Raw genomic sequence first — 14,631 nt, 5'->3', positions numbered from 1 at the left:
TTCCCTATATATATCCCAACCGCTGAATCCACACGTTCATCCACGTTACTGCTGTCCGACCATCTGCTAGTGTTTGCCGTCTACTGTGACGGCCTTCCACTTTTTTTTAAATTCGCAGAAGTACATCTAACAATGCTTGACGATGGACCCGGACTTTACTTGGCCACAATAACCTTGGCGCTAGCTGTTGTAAGCTGTTTTCGAACATATTGGCTCAATCATTCGTGTCCCCCGCTGCCCCCTGGTCCTACCCCCCTCCCAATAGTGGGAAATGTTCTCAGTCTTGATACCGCTCGGCCTTGGCTGACCTTCAATGCCTGGAGATCCACATATGGTTGGCACATCATGACGAGGATCTGTTTATAATCGACTCATGTTTTCTCCAGGCGACATCATTTATGCTCGTCTGCTCAACAAGCCTGTCATTGTGGTTAACTCTGAGGAGGTCGCGCGAGACCTCTTTGAAGGGCGCTCCAACATATATTCGGATAAACCCCAGTCGATTGTTTATAAACCGTGAGTTATATCTTGGGGTATGCTATGCATCTATCATGAAGATATCGTCAGCTTCGCTTCGGACTTCAACACAGGGCTCCTACCATATGGAGACAGGTAATATATCGTTACATGTTATGCTGATACGTCTGATGTTCAGCAGGTGGCGCCTTCACCGACGAATTTTTCATCAAGCATTTCGTCCGGCTCAGATACCCACTTATCACGCTGTGCAACTCCGTTCCGCCCACAAAATGTTGTTCAGTCTTCTACAAGATCCTGACAATTATGCAAGCCATTTTCAGATGTTAGTTGCTGCGATAGTTCGTTCCGGCCTCGTGTTAAAGCTGACGTTTACCAGGTTTATTTTGTCATTCGTGCTCCCAATCGTATATGATTACGAACTAAAAGCCAAGGATGACCCCATCGCCAACGTCATGAAAAGGTATGTGGAACTGATAGTCGTAGCTCTGACGCCAGGTGCTACTGTGGTAATGGAAACATTCCCTTTCCGTAAGTTTGCACATGCAATGATGGCCTGTTGTTGTGTCTCAACGGTTGTTCTAGTTTTGAAGCTACCCAGCTGGTTTCCTGGTGCCACATTCAAGCGAGCGTCAGTGGAGTGTTTAAAGGCAGGTCATGATACGAAGGATATACCCTTTCAACATGTCAAAGAGAGGATGGTGAATCACCCCATCCATCAAGGTGCGACGAACTGATGAACCACACAGTCTACCGGCGATGCGGCGCCATGCCTTGTGACCGATACTTTGAACAGAATGAGGCTGTCTGAAGAAGACAACACCGTCATTACAGCTGCAGTCAAGGAGACTGCCGCTATCGCATTCGCAGGTATTCCAAGATACGGAACTTTTCCCCCTCCATGCTCATTTTTCTTTGTATTGTCTTCAGGGGCATTTGAAACAGTAAGTATCGCCTTGGTATATGTTTGTCATAGTAATCAGTTTGCCTTCCGCTCAGACTATTTCCACGTTACTTGTATTCCTTCTTGCTATGGTACTCCACCCAGAGGTACAAGCCAAAGCGCAAGCGGAGATTGATCGAGTCATTGGCAAAGATAGACTCCCGGACTTTGATGATAGACCAGCGTTGCCTTACATAGAAGCTATTTTGCGCGAAACACTCAGGTGGCACCCCGTTTTCCCGTTTGGTACGTCCACCATGACACTTTTTACCTTGTTCTGATGACGTATCAAGGCGCCCCAAATGCAACAACGACCAGTGACGTCTACAAAGGCTACTTCATTCCAAAAGGTTGGTGTCATACCGATCTACCGAAGATCGCTGATGACTGAGACTGTCAGGGGTTCTTGTATTGACAAATACATGGAAAGCCTGCACTACCTTTATACCGAACCCCCCGAAATGACTAATGATGTAGGGCGATGACACACGATGAAACGAAGTACCCCAGTCCTGATGAATTCAAACCGGAAAGATTTCTCCATGAAGATGGTTCCCTCACCAGCGACACGATGCCTTTAGGATTTGGCTGGGGTCGCCGGATCTGGTGAGCATATACCCGTGCACCTTCGCTCTCAGTTGAAATCCGTTGGTCAGTGTGGGACGGCATCTCGCGGACACGTCACTTTGGATCGCGATTGCGAGCTTCCTCGCTGTTTTCTCGGCTCACAAGGCCCATGATGAACATGGCATGGACATCCCAGTCGTTCCAAAGTTTTCCGCTGGACTCGCTATGTTTGCAGAATACCATCTGTCTTGAAGATAGTCTGCTGATCTCTTCTTATTTCAGTCATCCGGAGAAATTTCCCTGCTGCATTGTCCCGCGATTCCCCGATGCACCCGTGAAGGTATTGGTGCGCTTGACTGGGTTAGGTCTGTCTGTCAACATCACCTCGGAATTATTGAAAGACTGACATACGGTGGCAGAACAATCGTGATCGTGGTATATATGTACAGTAGCCCTGCTTAAAGGCTTTGATATTTTTGTCTATGCAACACTCGCACAATTCAAGCACAAGGCAGAAATACCAGATGGGCCATGACCACTGAAGTCATGATAAAGCGCAGTACGTGGGTTGACGCAGGTCTTTGAATAGATGGCAATGCGAGCCCCACCCCCTGGGTCCCCCAAGGGGGATAACACTGGCGACATTTGAGCGGGAGAAGTACAAACAATTGCCGATTGCGTTCAATTTCCGTGAGATATATACGACATCGATGACCATGTGGCCAAGACAGTTGCTTTGGAACCGGAACAAATGAAAAAAAAATTTGCTCGCAATGAGGATGATGTCTGCCAAGGCATGCTGTCTGCAAGTCTTCGTGTGACGGCGGGAGCTGGGATCGCGAGCAACTTGTGAAGATTAAAATTTTCAGTTCTCGCAGCTTCGCATTGTGTCGCAAGTGTCCTGTACTTGCTGCCTGATCAGCAGCAGCTTGAACTGTACCGACTGCGGAACCCTGAGCATCAGATGGGAGCTTCTTTTGCTCCGAAAATTTGTCAGAGCCAGTTAGGATTCATGAACTCAAGACCTTCAAGTGGGGTCCTGAGTCAGGAGACTGCTGACCACAGCCCTGCTCCTATCAGATAATAACGGCAGCGAGCGCCAATCCCCGACTCTCTTGGAGAATAGATAGAATTACAGGTACAATAATGACTAAAAATACATGAACGAGGATCCCACAGAATAAGACCTGCCTCAAGATCAGAGGCAAACAAGGAACAGAAGTGGAAATCTCAGTCTGTATGTAAGATTTGAACCACATCATGGACTTCAGTAAGCATGCTAAACTGTCAATGAATTTACAGTTGCGAGCGACAAAGATGTTTAATAATGTCGCGAACGACAAAAACGGTGGGCCGCGGCTAGGAGTCTAGGATTGCCACAGCAAATGGCACGTGATGCAGCCAGATGACGTAAAGCAGTCGTCTTGAAAAAGCCCCTAGTGCAGAGGCCAGGAATGTGGTGTCTTGATGTCACTCTGAATTTCTCCACTGCGAATATAAAAAGCAGGGGTGTTTTGCATTCGGTAGCGAGACAGATAGGGCTTGTGCAGTGCCCGTCACTGTTTATGTCGTGGTGGTGATACCCGCTTCCTCGACGGGAGGATTCCATAGGAGCCAGGCACCCGCGTGACGTATTATCGCTCAGAGGTAAAGATCCTAAATCCGGCCAAAACTTGTAAATCCCGTATACGATGTTCCGCGTCTGGATCCGTGCGCGCGGGCTCAATCGTAACCTCGTTCCATGACCATATATTCATTCAACACGTCGCGTTCGATCACTTCATGGCTTGGCTTGTACAAAAACATCTTTTGTCTAGGACCCGGGGTGTCGGTAACGAAGTACACTGGATGCCACCAGGTGCTTGTGGAATTCCCTCGTATGTGGAAGTCTGGCGAAATACACGTCGCTCATGCGCACGAGACACGTCAGCAAGCTGCGAGACACTCGTTTTCCCTTATTCGAGTTCAGATTCCCATAATATTGGCCGCATCGACGACCCTCGAGCTATAATTGCCGGTTAGCAGTTGCCATTGGCGCATTATATTCTGGTGACTGTTCGGAGCTAGTAAAAAAATACAACGCAGATACGTGAGATGCACGAGAAAAGTGAGACTCATCCACCCGTTTTCCCTTATTTCTTCGATGATCGACAGTTGATATATAGCACTACACCCTATCACACCGTCATGCGCACGTATTCATGATGCCACCGTCCATTTCATTCCAGGACGTACGTGGCAGCTTGCTGAGATTTTGGCATTCAGAACATGCGGTGCGCCACGTCATCAATCGCTCAACCAGCCCCGCACTATCATAGTTGAGATTGCCCCCATGCATCATATAGACAGTGAAGTTAATCAACTGCACCACTTACCAACCGAAGGTCACCGCTGGCAAAAGTTTGCTACAGGTTCTTATAACACCGCTCTCCTGTTCCTTCATCGTCCTTGTCCCCCAGTTTATCCGTCGGACAGAACAACAAGATGCCCTCTCCCGTGGCTTTGAATCCGCCTTCCCCTTCTCCGTCCATCTTCCAAAAGAAAGAATCGCTATTGCCGTCAATTAAGACGACAGCGTCGTACCTTTCTTCTGTGCATCAAGCAGATACCCGCGCTCGCAGTCACCGTAACACCTCCACTCCGTCAAGCCCAACCCTTTCCCTCTCTTCCTCCATCACGAATTCGTCCAAGGACACCCTCGACGAGGACGATGATATCAACAGTCCGGCGCACCCCCTTATGTCACGCACCTCCGAGCACGTCTTCACCACCGTTCACACGGAATTTGGTCACTGTTCAAATGAGGCCTACCGTTGCACCTCCGAGCACAATTATACTAAACAATTCGAAGAGCACATCATTGAGGAGCCTCCATACTATATACTCGTCACCACCTACATAAGTCTATTCATTCTCCACTTTCTCGGCCGTATGCGCGACATCTTTGGAAAGTGTTTTGCAAAGTCTCATTTTACCCACCTTATGCTCCATAATGTACGTACCCTTCTCAACCTTGGCTTTCGCAATCTAATTCATTTTGTGTCATATTTAGGGTTACGCACCTTTGAACTCGGATTTTGATTCGTTCTACACCCGACGGCTCAGGGGTCGCATGACCGACTGCTTGTGCCAGCCTGTCACGGGCGTTCCAGGTCGCACTATTACTATCCTCGACCGTTACTCCACCGATAACAACTACACTCAAATCTACACAGGTGGCAAGACACGTGCCCTGAACATCTCATCGTATAACTATCTCGGCTTCTCCCAGGGCCGCGGGGGTTGCTCAGATGTAATCGAAGAAAGCATCCGCCGATATGGTGTCTCCACATGTGGCACGCGTATTGAGGGTGGAAGCTCCGAGCTCCATGTATCTGCTGAAGTTCTTACTGCGCGTTTTATCGGCATGGAAGACGCATTGGTCAGCTCTATGGGATTCGCTACCAACTCCACTTTCATCCCTGGACTCGTGGGAAAGGGGTCCCTGATCATTTCCGACGAATTGAACCACATTAGTATTCGCGTCGGTGCACGACAAAGTGGCGCACATGTCCGGACATTCAAACACAATGATATGTCAAGCTTCGAGTCCCTCCTGCGTGAGGTGATAAGCCAGGGTCAGCCAAAGACGCATCGTCCGTGGAAGAAGATCTTGGTCATCGTCGAGGGTTTGTACTCCATGGAGGGTACGCTCTTGAACCTGCCTAGGATCATTGAGCTGAAGCAAAAGTACAAGGTCCGTACCGCAGCCAGCGTTTTGTAATACGATATTGATTTTTCATCAAAGTTCTACCTTTATATTGATGAGGCGCACTCGATCGGTTCGCTCGGTCCTCGGGGTCGTGGTGTAACAGACTACTTCAACATCCCCCCTCATTCAATTGATGTCTTGATGGGCACGTTCGCCAAGTCCTTTGGTGCTGCTGGCGGATACATTGCAGGACAGAAAGCGGTTATCGATGCTCTGCGGCTGCGTAGTCACTCGGGTCCGTATGCGGAAGCAATGACGCCGCCTGTGCTCGCCCAGGTTGTTGCCTCGATTGCCAGTATCATGGGCATTGCTCCGGTAGCACAACCAACCAATTCCGCTCTTTCCCTTAGCCCTGCGGACTCAATTGCCACGCCGAGGGACAATGCAGAGAAATTTTCAGGTTTGGCACCTGCAGGCCTTCTGCCGACGTGGGTGAACCTTCACCCGGCTCTCGCGGACGGATCCGAAGCTCGCATGCGTATCCGCCGTCTTGCCTTCAATTGCCGGTATCTGCATGCAGGCCTCAAGAAACTCGGCTTCATCATCTACGGACATCCCTTCAGCCCAGTTGTTCCCTTGCTCATCTTCAACCCGGGTAAGTTATGCACGTTCGTGCGTATGATGCGTGCACGGAGCACACCAATTGTGGTTGTGGTCGTTTCGTACCCTGCCACTACGTTTGAGACGTCTCGTGCGCGGTTTTGTCCCAGCGCGTCGCATACAAAGGAGGATATAGACATGGTGCTGCGGGCATGCGATGAGGTGGGCGGAATTCTGGACTTAAAGCATGGTTTGGGAGAGCGGTGGGGGATTGATGAGGTCTGCGAGCGAGCTGTGGAGCTTGTGCACTCTCTGTGAATGTCTGAATACTGTATTTTTAATCCTTTTTTATCCTGGTTATGCCATTCATCTAGGCTGGCGGCTGGCCGCCAGCGACAGCACATGTAATATAGCATGGGGTGGCATCATCGAGTTCATTGTATCTATTAACTTGTGCTTCCGCTAGGGAGTGCAAGAGCTTGTCTTGCAGCTGACGGAGGGAAGGGGGGGTGCCACACCCAGACATAATTATATCATGGGACGGGCAGCCTCAAACAATCGCCGTTAGTGGTGAAAGTGGCCACACATCCACCACTGTAGATCATGATGAATATTTGACTTTGTAGAAGAAAATTGACTGTATTTGTTTGCACAAAGAACTGTAATCTAGCGACACGAAAGCTAATGCAGGCGAGCAGAAAACACGGTACAGGACTAGAAAACACGACAGCCTACACGACACGGCGAGAAAGCGTGAAAGGCTACAGGAAACACGACATGCGAAAATGCGACAGCGGCAAAGAATACAGATGATACGGGGGGAAACGATGTGAGACGGGAAGAGAAGAGGAAAAGTTGCAAGGAGGGAGATGATGCAATGTGAAAGCGGAAGCATAGCATATATGCAGCGGCAAAGCGAATCTAATACATAGAACCGTCAGCGACATCGCTGTTGTTCGTCCAGCGTCCTTCATGCTCCTAGAAAACATCAGCAATCAAAAACTGAGAGTCACTCAGGCTGAGCCTACTAGCTGCGCGGCCTCAGTATCATAAGCCTGCCAAGAAAAAGGCCAGCGGCGCTCAATAAAAGCGGCGACAACAGACCTTGATCTGTTCGTAATTTAATTGAGAGTAGTATATATTGAAGTCCTGGGCGGAACCGGATAGGGTGACTTGTTTAAGCCAGCGAGACGCGCATAAGTTCCTATACAGGGGGATAAGTACCGATCCTGCGACTGAATGTATGCGCTTACCGTCCATACTTCTTAGGACCTGGTCGCATTTTGCGAGGTCTCTTTGATGATGCAGCAGCGTGGGGGGCGTCACTAGGGGACCCTGGTCCTGTCGATCCAGATACGAAAGAGGCGTTGGAGGTAGTCGAAGAGGGCCCCCCAGGCGGAACAGTAACAACGGTAGCAGGAGGGGGCTTTACAAGTGTCGTTGGTATAACGTCCGTGATACATTTGACATTAATCACGCGTATCTCGTTGTCGCCGTGAGATGTGCTGGATGCTGGAGTGGGAGACGTCGACTTGAGAAGGTTCGGGTCAGGGAGTGAATACACCGTGACGATGGCAACATCAACAAAGACCCATTGATCTTCACCATCACCTCGGACAACAAGACGAGTGAAATAACGAACTTCTCCGAATCTTATGGTGCCGTCGAGAGTGAACTAAAACATAGTGACAGATGTACATGGGAAAGACAGTATAAAAAGTACCTTGACATTTCGACAGACTGGTAGTCTATCTGGAGGTCTCAAAGATTCTCGCCACAGTGAACGCGCAATCTGACCGTTAGGCAGTTTGAGCCGAGCCCACTTGAAGAATCTTGGTGAAGGGCCATTAAGGAAGAATTGAATGGCCTCTTTTTCAGCTCCTTGTGGAAAAGAGGGTGTCCGTTCTCTCTTGCAGAGTAGTGCGTATCCATCCCCAAGATCTGCAGCTCCCATGGGGAGCCTTTTGGGTGGTTCGTCAAGGTGGGGAAGCATTACAACAGTGCCTCTAGTGCGTTATGTTACTTGCGAGCCTAGAGATGGTATGACCCTTTGGATGACCCGGCACTCGAAAAGAAGGAAGACAGTCGTTCCTTCTTCGAGATCTGAAGCCTTTTCTGAAGATCTAACTACGGGAAACTAAGTAGGCCTTGCAAGCAAAGTCACTTTATAATTATCACGCTTACGTTATCAGTTACGCTGGGGAATCGGGATCTAAGATGGAGGACAACATAGTTGGGGCCTGGGTCCAGGATGATTTGGACGCAACAGATAGTCAAGGCGAACCAGGAGAGGCAGACATAAACCCAGAGAATCCAACGACGGACATAATCGAAATCTGCGGTCAGTCATCCATACAAGGCCTCTGGAGTCTGCAACGTCGTGATTCATTCCAATGTTGTCCTTCGCGTCTTGGCACTTGAAGGGCTCGCGGATGTCCCAAGTCACCGATCCAAGCCTCTATGCTTTAGCCCCGGACCGAACACCCGAACACCCCGAAGTCAGTCAGCGCTTGCTGTACACCTTTGTTTCGTGCACCTTCATAGCAAAGTGAACAAACATCACAGAATACATACTTACATGCTCATTGAATATTGAAGCTTGAAGTTGTATTCAAGTATGTCGCCGTGAGATGCCAAGCACACATAATTGCTTCCGAAGAGAAGAGCGTGTACAGCTTCAAGTTATCCTGTGCAAGCGTTCCAGAATCCAGAGGCTGATTTCACGAGGTTGACAGCGTATAGCCGATACAGGTCTGCACACCGTAGCCCGACCACCCAGAAGCAGGTCCAGTTTCGTGCCACTAAGTACTCTGTAAGTACTACAGCGAGATTTCGTGCAATACCTGATGAACGAGAGTCAAAAGTAGAATAGGATTCAATGACGCGCCACGAGGAAGTAAATCTATAGTTGGAGGTGGCTGTTAGGATATTAACAATAAGAGTCTCCAAGTATGGACGTGTGGTGCCACGCACATTGGATGTTCTCGGCCGCATGATAGTTGAACTTGGAGTTGATTTACACTTGAACGCAATCAGGTCTCTGAATAAGCTGCGCTAGCGCTGATGCAATGCATGACGGTGCAATGGCTGAACGTCATTGGAGATGATTAGCCAATCCGACAAATGGCAGGACGTGATTTGTCGCAGGTGAGAGGTATATTTAAAATGATATGCATATGCATATACTGGATGTTCCCAAGAGAGTACATTAATGAAAGGAAGAATATCTAGAGAGTACTTACTAGGATATCATTGATGCACTTCTATTCCCCAGATGATAAAGATGAATGAACCTTTCTCAGGGGGCGTGTATATTTCTGACATAAGCAAGTTTTTATACCATCCCTTTTCAACCCATCCCGCTAGTCCTGCGGGTTTTTTTTATTTCTTAGACAGAACAAGAAGATGCCGTCTCCTATGGCGTTGAATCCGCCATCACGTTCTCCGTCCATTTTCAAAAAGAAAAAATCCCTTGGCCAGTTATCATCAATGACGACGGCAGCGTCTTACCTTTCTGCCGTTCACCAAGCAGATACCCGCGCTCGCAGTCACGACAACTCTTCTGTTGCATCAACCCCTGCACTTTCACTCTCATCTTCAGTCACAGCTTCATCTGAAGATACCGTCCTCAACGAGGATGATGATACCAACACTCTCGCGTACCCCCTTACGCCCCCCTTCTGAACAGGTCTTCAACACCGTTCACACGGAGTTTGGTCACTGTGTAAACGAGGCCTATCGTTGCGTCTCCAAGCATGACTACTCCAAACCTGTCCAGGAGCACACCATCGAGGAGCCCCCATACTACATCCTCCTTACCACCTACATTAGCTACCTCATCCTCCTCTGTTTTGGTCATATGCGTGACTTTTTCGGAAAGCGTTTTGCGAAGTCTTACTTCACCCACCTTATGCCCCATGATGTACGTGCCCTTTTCAATTTTGTTCCTCCCATCTAATTGATTTTGTGCCATATCCAGGGTTACGCGCCGTTGAACTCGGATTTTGATTCGTTCTACACCCGACGACTTAAGCGTCGCATGGATGATTGCTTTTCCCAGCCTGTCACTGGTGTCGCAGGGCGCACCATTGTTATCCTCGACCGTTATTCCACCGATAACAATCACACCCAGATCTCCACCGGTGGCAAGACGCGTGCGCTAAACATTTCATCGTACAATTACCTGGGCTTTGCCCAGGCCCGCGGCGGCTGCGCAGATGCAGTCGAGGAAAGCATCCGTCGATATGGCGTCTCAACCTGTGGCACGCGTCTTGAGAATGGGAGTAACGAGCTCCATGTGGCTGCTGAAGCCCTTGTTGCGCGTTTTGTCGGCATGGAAGATGCATTGATCAGTTCTATGGGATTCGCCACCAACTCGACTTTCATCCCTGCACTCGTAGGAAAGGGCTCCCTCGTCATTTCCGATGAATTTAACCACGCTAGTATTCGCGTCGGTGTGCGCCACAGTGGTGCCCAGGTCCGGATGTTCAAGCACAATGATATGTCAAGTTTCGAGTCCCTTCTGCGTGAGGTGATAAGCCAGGGTCAGCCCAAGACGCATCGTCCGTGGAAGAAAATCTTGGTCATCGTCGAAGGTTTGTACTCCATGGAAGGCACCCTCGTGAACCTGCCTAGGATTGTCGAACTGAAACAGAAGTACAAGGTCTGTTTCGAAGCTAGCATTTTTTGTAACAATGTTGATATTTCATTCAAGTTCTACCTCTTTGTTGATGAGGCACACTCGATCGGTGCGCTCGGTCCTCATGGACGTGGTGTCACAGACTACTTCAACATTCCCTCTCGCTCAATTGATATCTTGATGGGCACGTTTACCAAGTCCTTTGGTGCTGCTGGCGGTTACATTGCAGGGCCGAAGGTGGTTATCGATGCTCTCCGGCTGCGTGGTCACTCGGGTCCGTATGCAGAAGCCATGACGCCCCCCGTTGTCACCCAGGTTGTTGCGTCGATGGCCAGCATCATGGGTGTTGCTCCGGCATCACAGTCGACCAAGTCGGCGCTCACGCTTAGCCCTGCCAGTTCCATCGTCACGCTGAAGGACGGTGCAGAAGAGTTCGCAGGAATGGCGCCTGCAAGCATGCTGCCGACGTGGATGAACCTTCACTCGTCTCTCGCAGACGGGTCTGAAGCTCGCATGCGTATTCGTCGTCTTGGCTTCAACTCGCGGTATCTGCACGCAGGCCTCAAGAAACTTGGCTTCATCACATACGGACATCCCTTCAGCCCAATCGTTCCCCTGCTCATCTTTAACCCGGGAAAGATGAGCATGTTCGCGCGCATGATGCGTTCGCGGAGCACACCGATCGTTGTCGTTGTCGTCGCCTACCCCGCCACTCCGCTTGTAACGAGCCGGGTACGGTTCTGTGTTAGCGCAGCGCACACGAAGGAGGATATCGATATGGTGCTACGGGCGTGCGATGAGGTCGGCGGCATCCTTGACTTGAAGCATGGATTGGGCGAGCGGTGGGGGATTGATGAGGTCTGCAAGCGCGCAGTGGAGCTCGTGCACTCTATGTGAACCCTTGCATGGCTGTCTCCCTTGCTTTCCCCCCTTCATGTGAATGTATATTGACGACTCGATGGCACAACACGACGAAGAAGATAAGAAGACAACACGCATACAGATTAGATGATGCAAGCAACGAGAAAAATCACACACATACATCAACAAGGATTCTGGATATCTGCTTTTTCCTTCAATCAGTAACATACACTACGACACGACGGCGATGCCCTTACTTGCGTTCTTTGACTGATCCTGTTAAAAACATTTTACCACCTTTTTCATGCAGATAAATTATTCATACTACATTTTCTTTGCTGATGATAGATCCACCAAGATGAATGAGAGAGGGTGTTGTGATGGAGCGCGAAGTTGGTGTGATCGCAAGAGGATGAGAACTTGGGGGACACTCGTGGGCGATTGAGCGTATGTTCCTGCATAGATCCGGATCCCAGAGCGATATAAGTAGGATCCTTGGCGTGTGCGCTTCATCTTATCGGTCCAGTGACCCGCTTAGATTGTAGCACATACCTCTTCATCAACAACGACAATGCCAGCCCCAGCGAGCTTCAGCAACTATATCGACACGCACGCAGAGGCGTTCATCAAACGTCTAGGCGAGTCTGTTGCTATTAAGAGGTAGGTTCCGCAGTTACGTATTATCGCTCTCCACTTTAACTCAAGACTCCGATGCGTATAGTATCAGCAGCGATGCCCGTCGACGCCAGGACGTCATCACGATGGGCAACTGGCTGAACAGTCAGTTGAACGAGCTTGGTGTTGAGACCAAGCTCATGGACCTAGGCACGCATGAGATGCAGGGAGCAGACGCTGCAACTCCCACCAGCTATCATCGGGCGTCTGGGGAGCGATCCGACGAAGAAGACGGTGCTGGTGTATGGACACTACGACGTACAGCCTGTGAGTCTTTCATAGCTGTATTCGGGATTACGGTACTGAGTCTCGGGAACCAGGCGCTGAAGACAGACGGATGGAAGACGGATCCGTTTACGCTTGTGGTGGAGGAAGATTCGGGTCGCTTGATTGGCCGTGGCTCGACGGATGACAAGGGCCCGATCATGGGCTGGTTGAATGTTATCGAGGCGCACAAGAACCTTGGGATTGCGATGCCTGTGAATATGCGATTTTGCTTTGAAGGTATGGAGGAGAATGGCAGTGAGGGGCTGGATGAGTGCATCCAGGAGGAGGTGAAGAAGGGTAAGGAGGGGTGGTTCGATGGGGTTGATTGCGTGTGCATCGTACGTGATCTATGCTGGTATCAAGAGACATGCTGATGCGCGAGACAGAGTGACAATTACTGGTTGAACACTCGAACGCCGGCGTTGACGTATGGGCTGCGTGGTATTGCGTACTTCAGCATCAATATTACTGGGCCTGGTCAGGACCTCCACTCAGGTTTATTCGGGAGGACGGTGCACGAGCCCATGACGGATTTGATCAAGCTCATGGGCAAGCTTGTGGATCATAACGGCGCCATTCTGATTCCTGGCATTGACGACATGATCCCACCCCATGACGAGGAGGAGTTGTGCGTGCCCAGACTTGTCATCAGGACCTAGGCTTATTCTATGCAGGAAGCTGTACCAGAAGATGGACTACACGATAGATGATATTGAAGAAGCTGCTGGTGGAAAGGTAAGCGTCCTTCCTTCTGTGATTACTCTTTCCTACATCTGATGGAATCGTAAAGGTAGCATTGTCATCAGACAAGGCTACCGTGCTGATGGGTCGGATGCGCCAAGCCATCCCTTTCCCTGCACGGGATTCAGGGTGCATTCTCAGAGGTCGGTGCCAAAACCGTTATCCCTGCCAAAATAGGCGGGAAGTTCAGTATTCGGTGACTCCATTCTCCACTTCATTCAACTCCACACGCTGATAGCCGCGCTTCGCTTCGTGATATTTCGTTATGACATCCTCGATATATTAATCTTGCCAGCCTCGTTCCCCCTCAAACGCCCGAGAAGATCATACCCCTTGTCAATACATACCTCGAATCTGAGTTTGCGAAGCTTAACACCAAGAACAAGATGGAGGTAGGAGTATCTACACGGCGGTAAACCTTGGGTTGCAGACGTGAAGCACTGGAACTTTGAAGCCGCAAAGAAGGCTATCGAGGTGTGTATGATTCGTTTGTTTATCTTTTACGTCGTGAACTGGAAATCGTTTAGGCTGTGTATAAGAAAACACCCGACTATACGCGTGAGGGAGGCTCAATCCCCGTAACGCTTACGTTTGCAGAGAGCCTGGGCGTAAACGTATTGTTGCTGCCCATGGGCAGAGCAGATGACGGAGCTCAGTACGTGTTTATTGTTTTTCTACCCCTATTTTCTCATCGGATCTTCCCCAGCTCAACCAACGAGAAGCTCGATCGGTCGAATTTCATTGAAGGGGTACGTGTTTTTAGTCACGAGAAGCCATCGATGATAACTGATGATCCGCTTACAGACAAAGGTCCTGGGTACCTACTTATACGAGGTTGGCGCTGCCGCATGACACGAGTAACAGAAGAAGCTCTACAATTGTTGTATTTGGTGCATTTACGCCATGTTAATGCTAACATCCCCGTCACTGAATTGCTGCAGTAATTTTCTGACGTAAAAGTATCGTGTGGTGCAAGGTAATGCGTCCATTTTGGATCTCTTCCATACCACACGTTGTCCCAACTCCTTGAAGAACTCCAAGATCAGCTAAAATATGCAGGAACAATTCGGCACCCCGACGTAAAGAATCGTGCGGTACAAGTTAGAATGCCTAATTTGGTCTTCTATACTACACGTTGCCCTAACTCCTTGAATAACTTGAAGATCGGCC

General features: G+C 49.5%; 5 protein-coding genes across 5 annotated transcripts; 4 read left to right on the top strand and 1 right to left on the bottom strand.

Moving 5' to 3' along the window:
• Nucleotides 1–132: 132 nt before the first annotated feature.
• Nucleotides 133–2,393, top strand: EDB91DRAFT_1050983 (cytochrome P450; the record flags this gene model as incomplete). Its single annotated transcript, XM_041313577.1, has 12 exons — nt 133–334; nt 387–516; nt 568–612; nt 659–802; nt 857–1,008; nt 1,063–1,178; nt 1,227–1,347; nt 1,454–1,666; nt 1,714–1,774; nt 1,898–2,026; nt 2,077–2,214; nt 2,270–2,393. 12 exons carry the CDS (start codon nt 133–135, stop codon nt 2,391–2,393), a joined length of 1,575 nt encoding a protein of 524 aa, XP_041178597.1.
• Nucleotides 2,394–4,471: 2,078 nt separating this feature from the next.
• Nucleotides 4,472–6,596, top strand: EDB91DRAFT_1081092 (pyridoxal phosphate-dependent transferase; the record flags this gene model as incomplete). The annotated part of the gene is made up of 3 exons (XM_041315342.1): nt 4,472–4,981; nt 5,040–5,723; nt 5,775–6,596. The coding sequence occupies 3 exons, from the start codon at nt 4,472–4,474 to the stop codon at nt 6,594–6,596; spliced, it is 2,016 nt and encodes a 671-aa protein (XP_041178596.1).
• A 669-nt stretch (nt 6,597–7,265) lies between these two features.
• EDB91DRAFT_223381 (uncharacterized protein) lies at nt 7,266–8,352 on the bottom strand. The gene is made up of 3 exons (XM_041326513.1): nt 8,002–8,352; nt 7,532–7,953; nt 7,266–7,482 (listed from the first exon to the last, which is right to left on the bottom strand). The coding sequence occupies exons 1-3, from the start codon at nt 8,269–8,271 to the stop codon at nt 7,359–7,361; spliced, it is 816 nt and encodes a 271-aa protein (XP_041178595.1). The 5' UTR covers nt 8,272–8,352; the 3' UTR covers nt 7,266–7,358.
• A 1,331-nt stretch (nt 8,353–9,683) lies between these two features.
• Nucleotides 9,684–11,814, top strand: EDB91DRAFT_1081090 (pyridoxal phosphate-dependent transferase; the record flags this gene model as incomplete). The annotated part of the gene is made up of 4 exons (XM_041315341.1): nt 9,684–9,902; nt 9,967–10,200; nt 10,258–10,941; nt 10,993–11,814. The coding sequence occupies 4 exons, from the start codon at nt 9,684–9,686 to the stop codon at nt 11,812–11,814; spliced, it is 1,959 nt and encodes a 652-aa protein (XP_041178594.1).
• A 144-nt stretch (nt 11,815–11,958) lies between these two features.
• On the top strand, nt 11,959–14,313 carry EDB91DRAFT_1274408 (uncharacterized protein; the record flags this gene model as incomplete). Its single annotated transcript, XM_041324632.1, has 9 exons — nt 11,959–12,438; nt 12,500–13,058; nt 13,107–13,348; nt 13,395–13,455; nt 13,511–13,604; nt 13,892–13,935; nt 13,989–14,116; nt 14,168–14,210; nt 14,266–14,313. Exons 1-9 carry the CDS (start codon nt 12,350–12,352, stop codon nt 14,311–14,313), a joined length of 1,308 nt encoding a protein of 435 aa, XP_041178593.1. The 5' UTR covers nt 11,959–12,349.
• Between the last annotated feature and the right edge of the window lie 318 nt (nt 14,314–14,631).

Source organism: Suillus paluster (genome assembly GCF_016628075.1).
Source record: "Suillus paluster strain FC165 chromosome Unknown EDB91scaffold_18, whole genome shotgun sequence".
NCBI lineage: Eukaryota > Fungi > Basidiomycota > Agaricomycetes > Boletales > Suillaceae > Suillus > Suillus paluster.
Note: the sequence above shows the minus strand (reverse complement) of the source record. Positions and strands in the feature narration are given on the sequence as shown.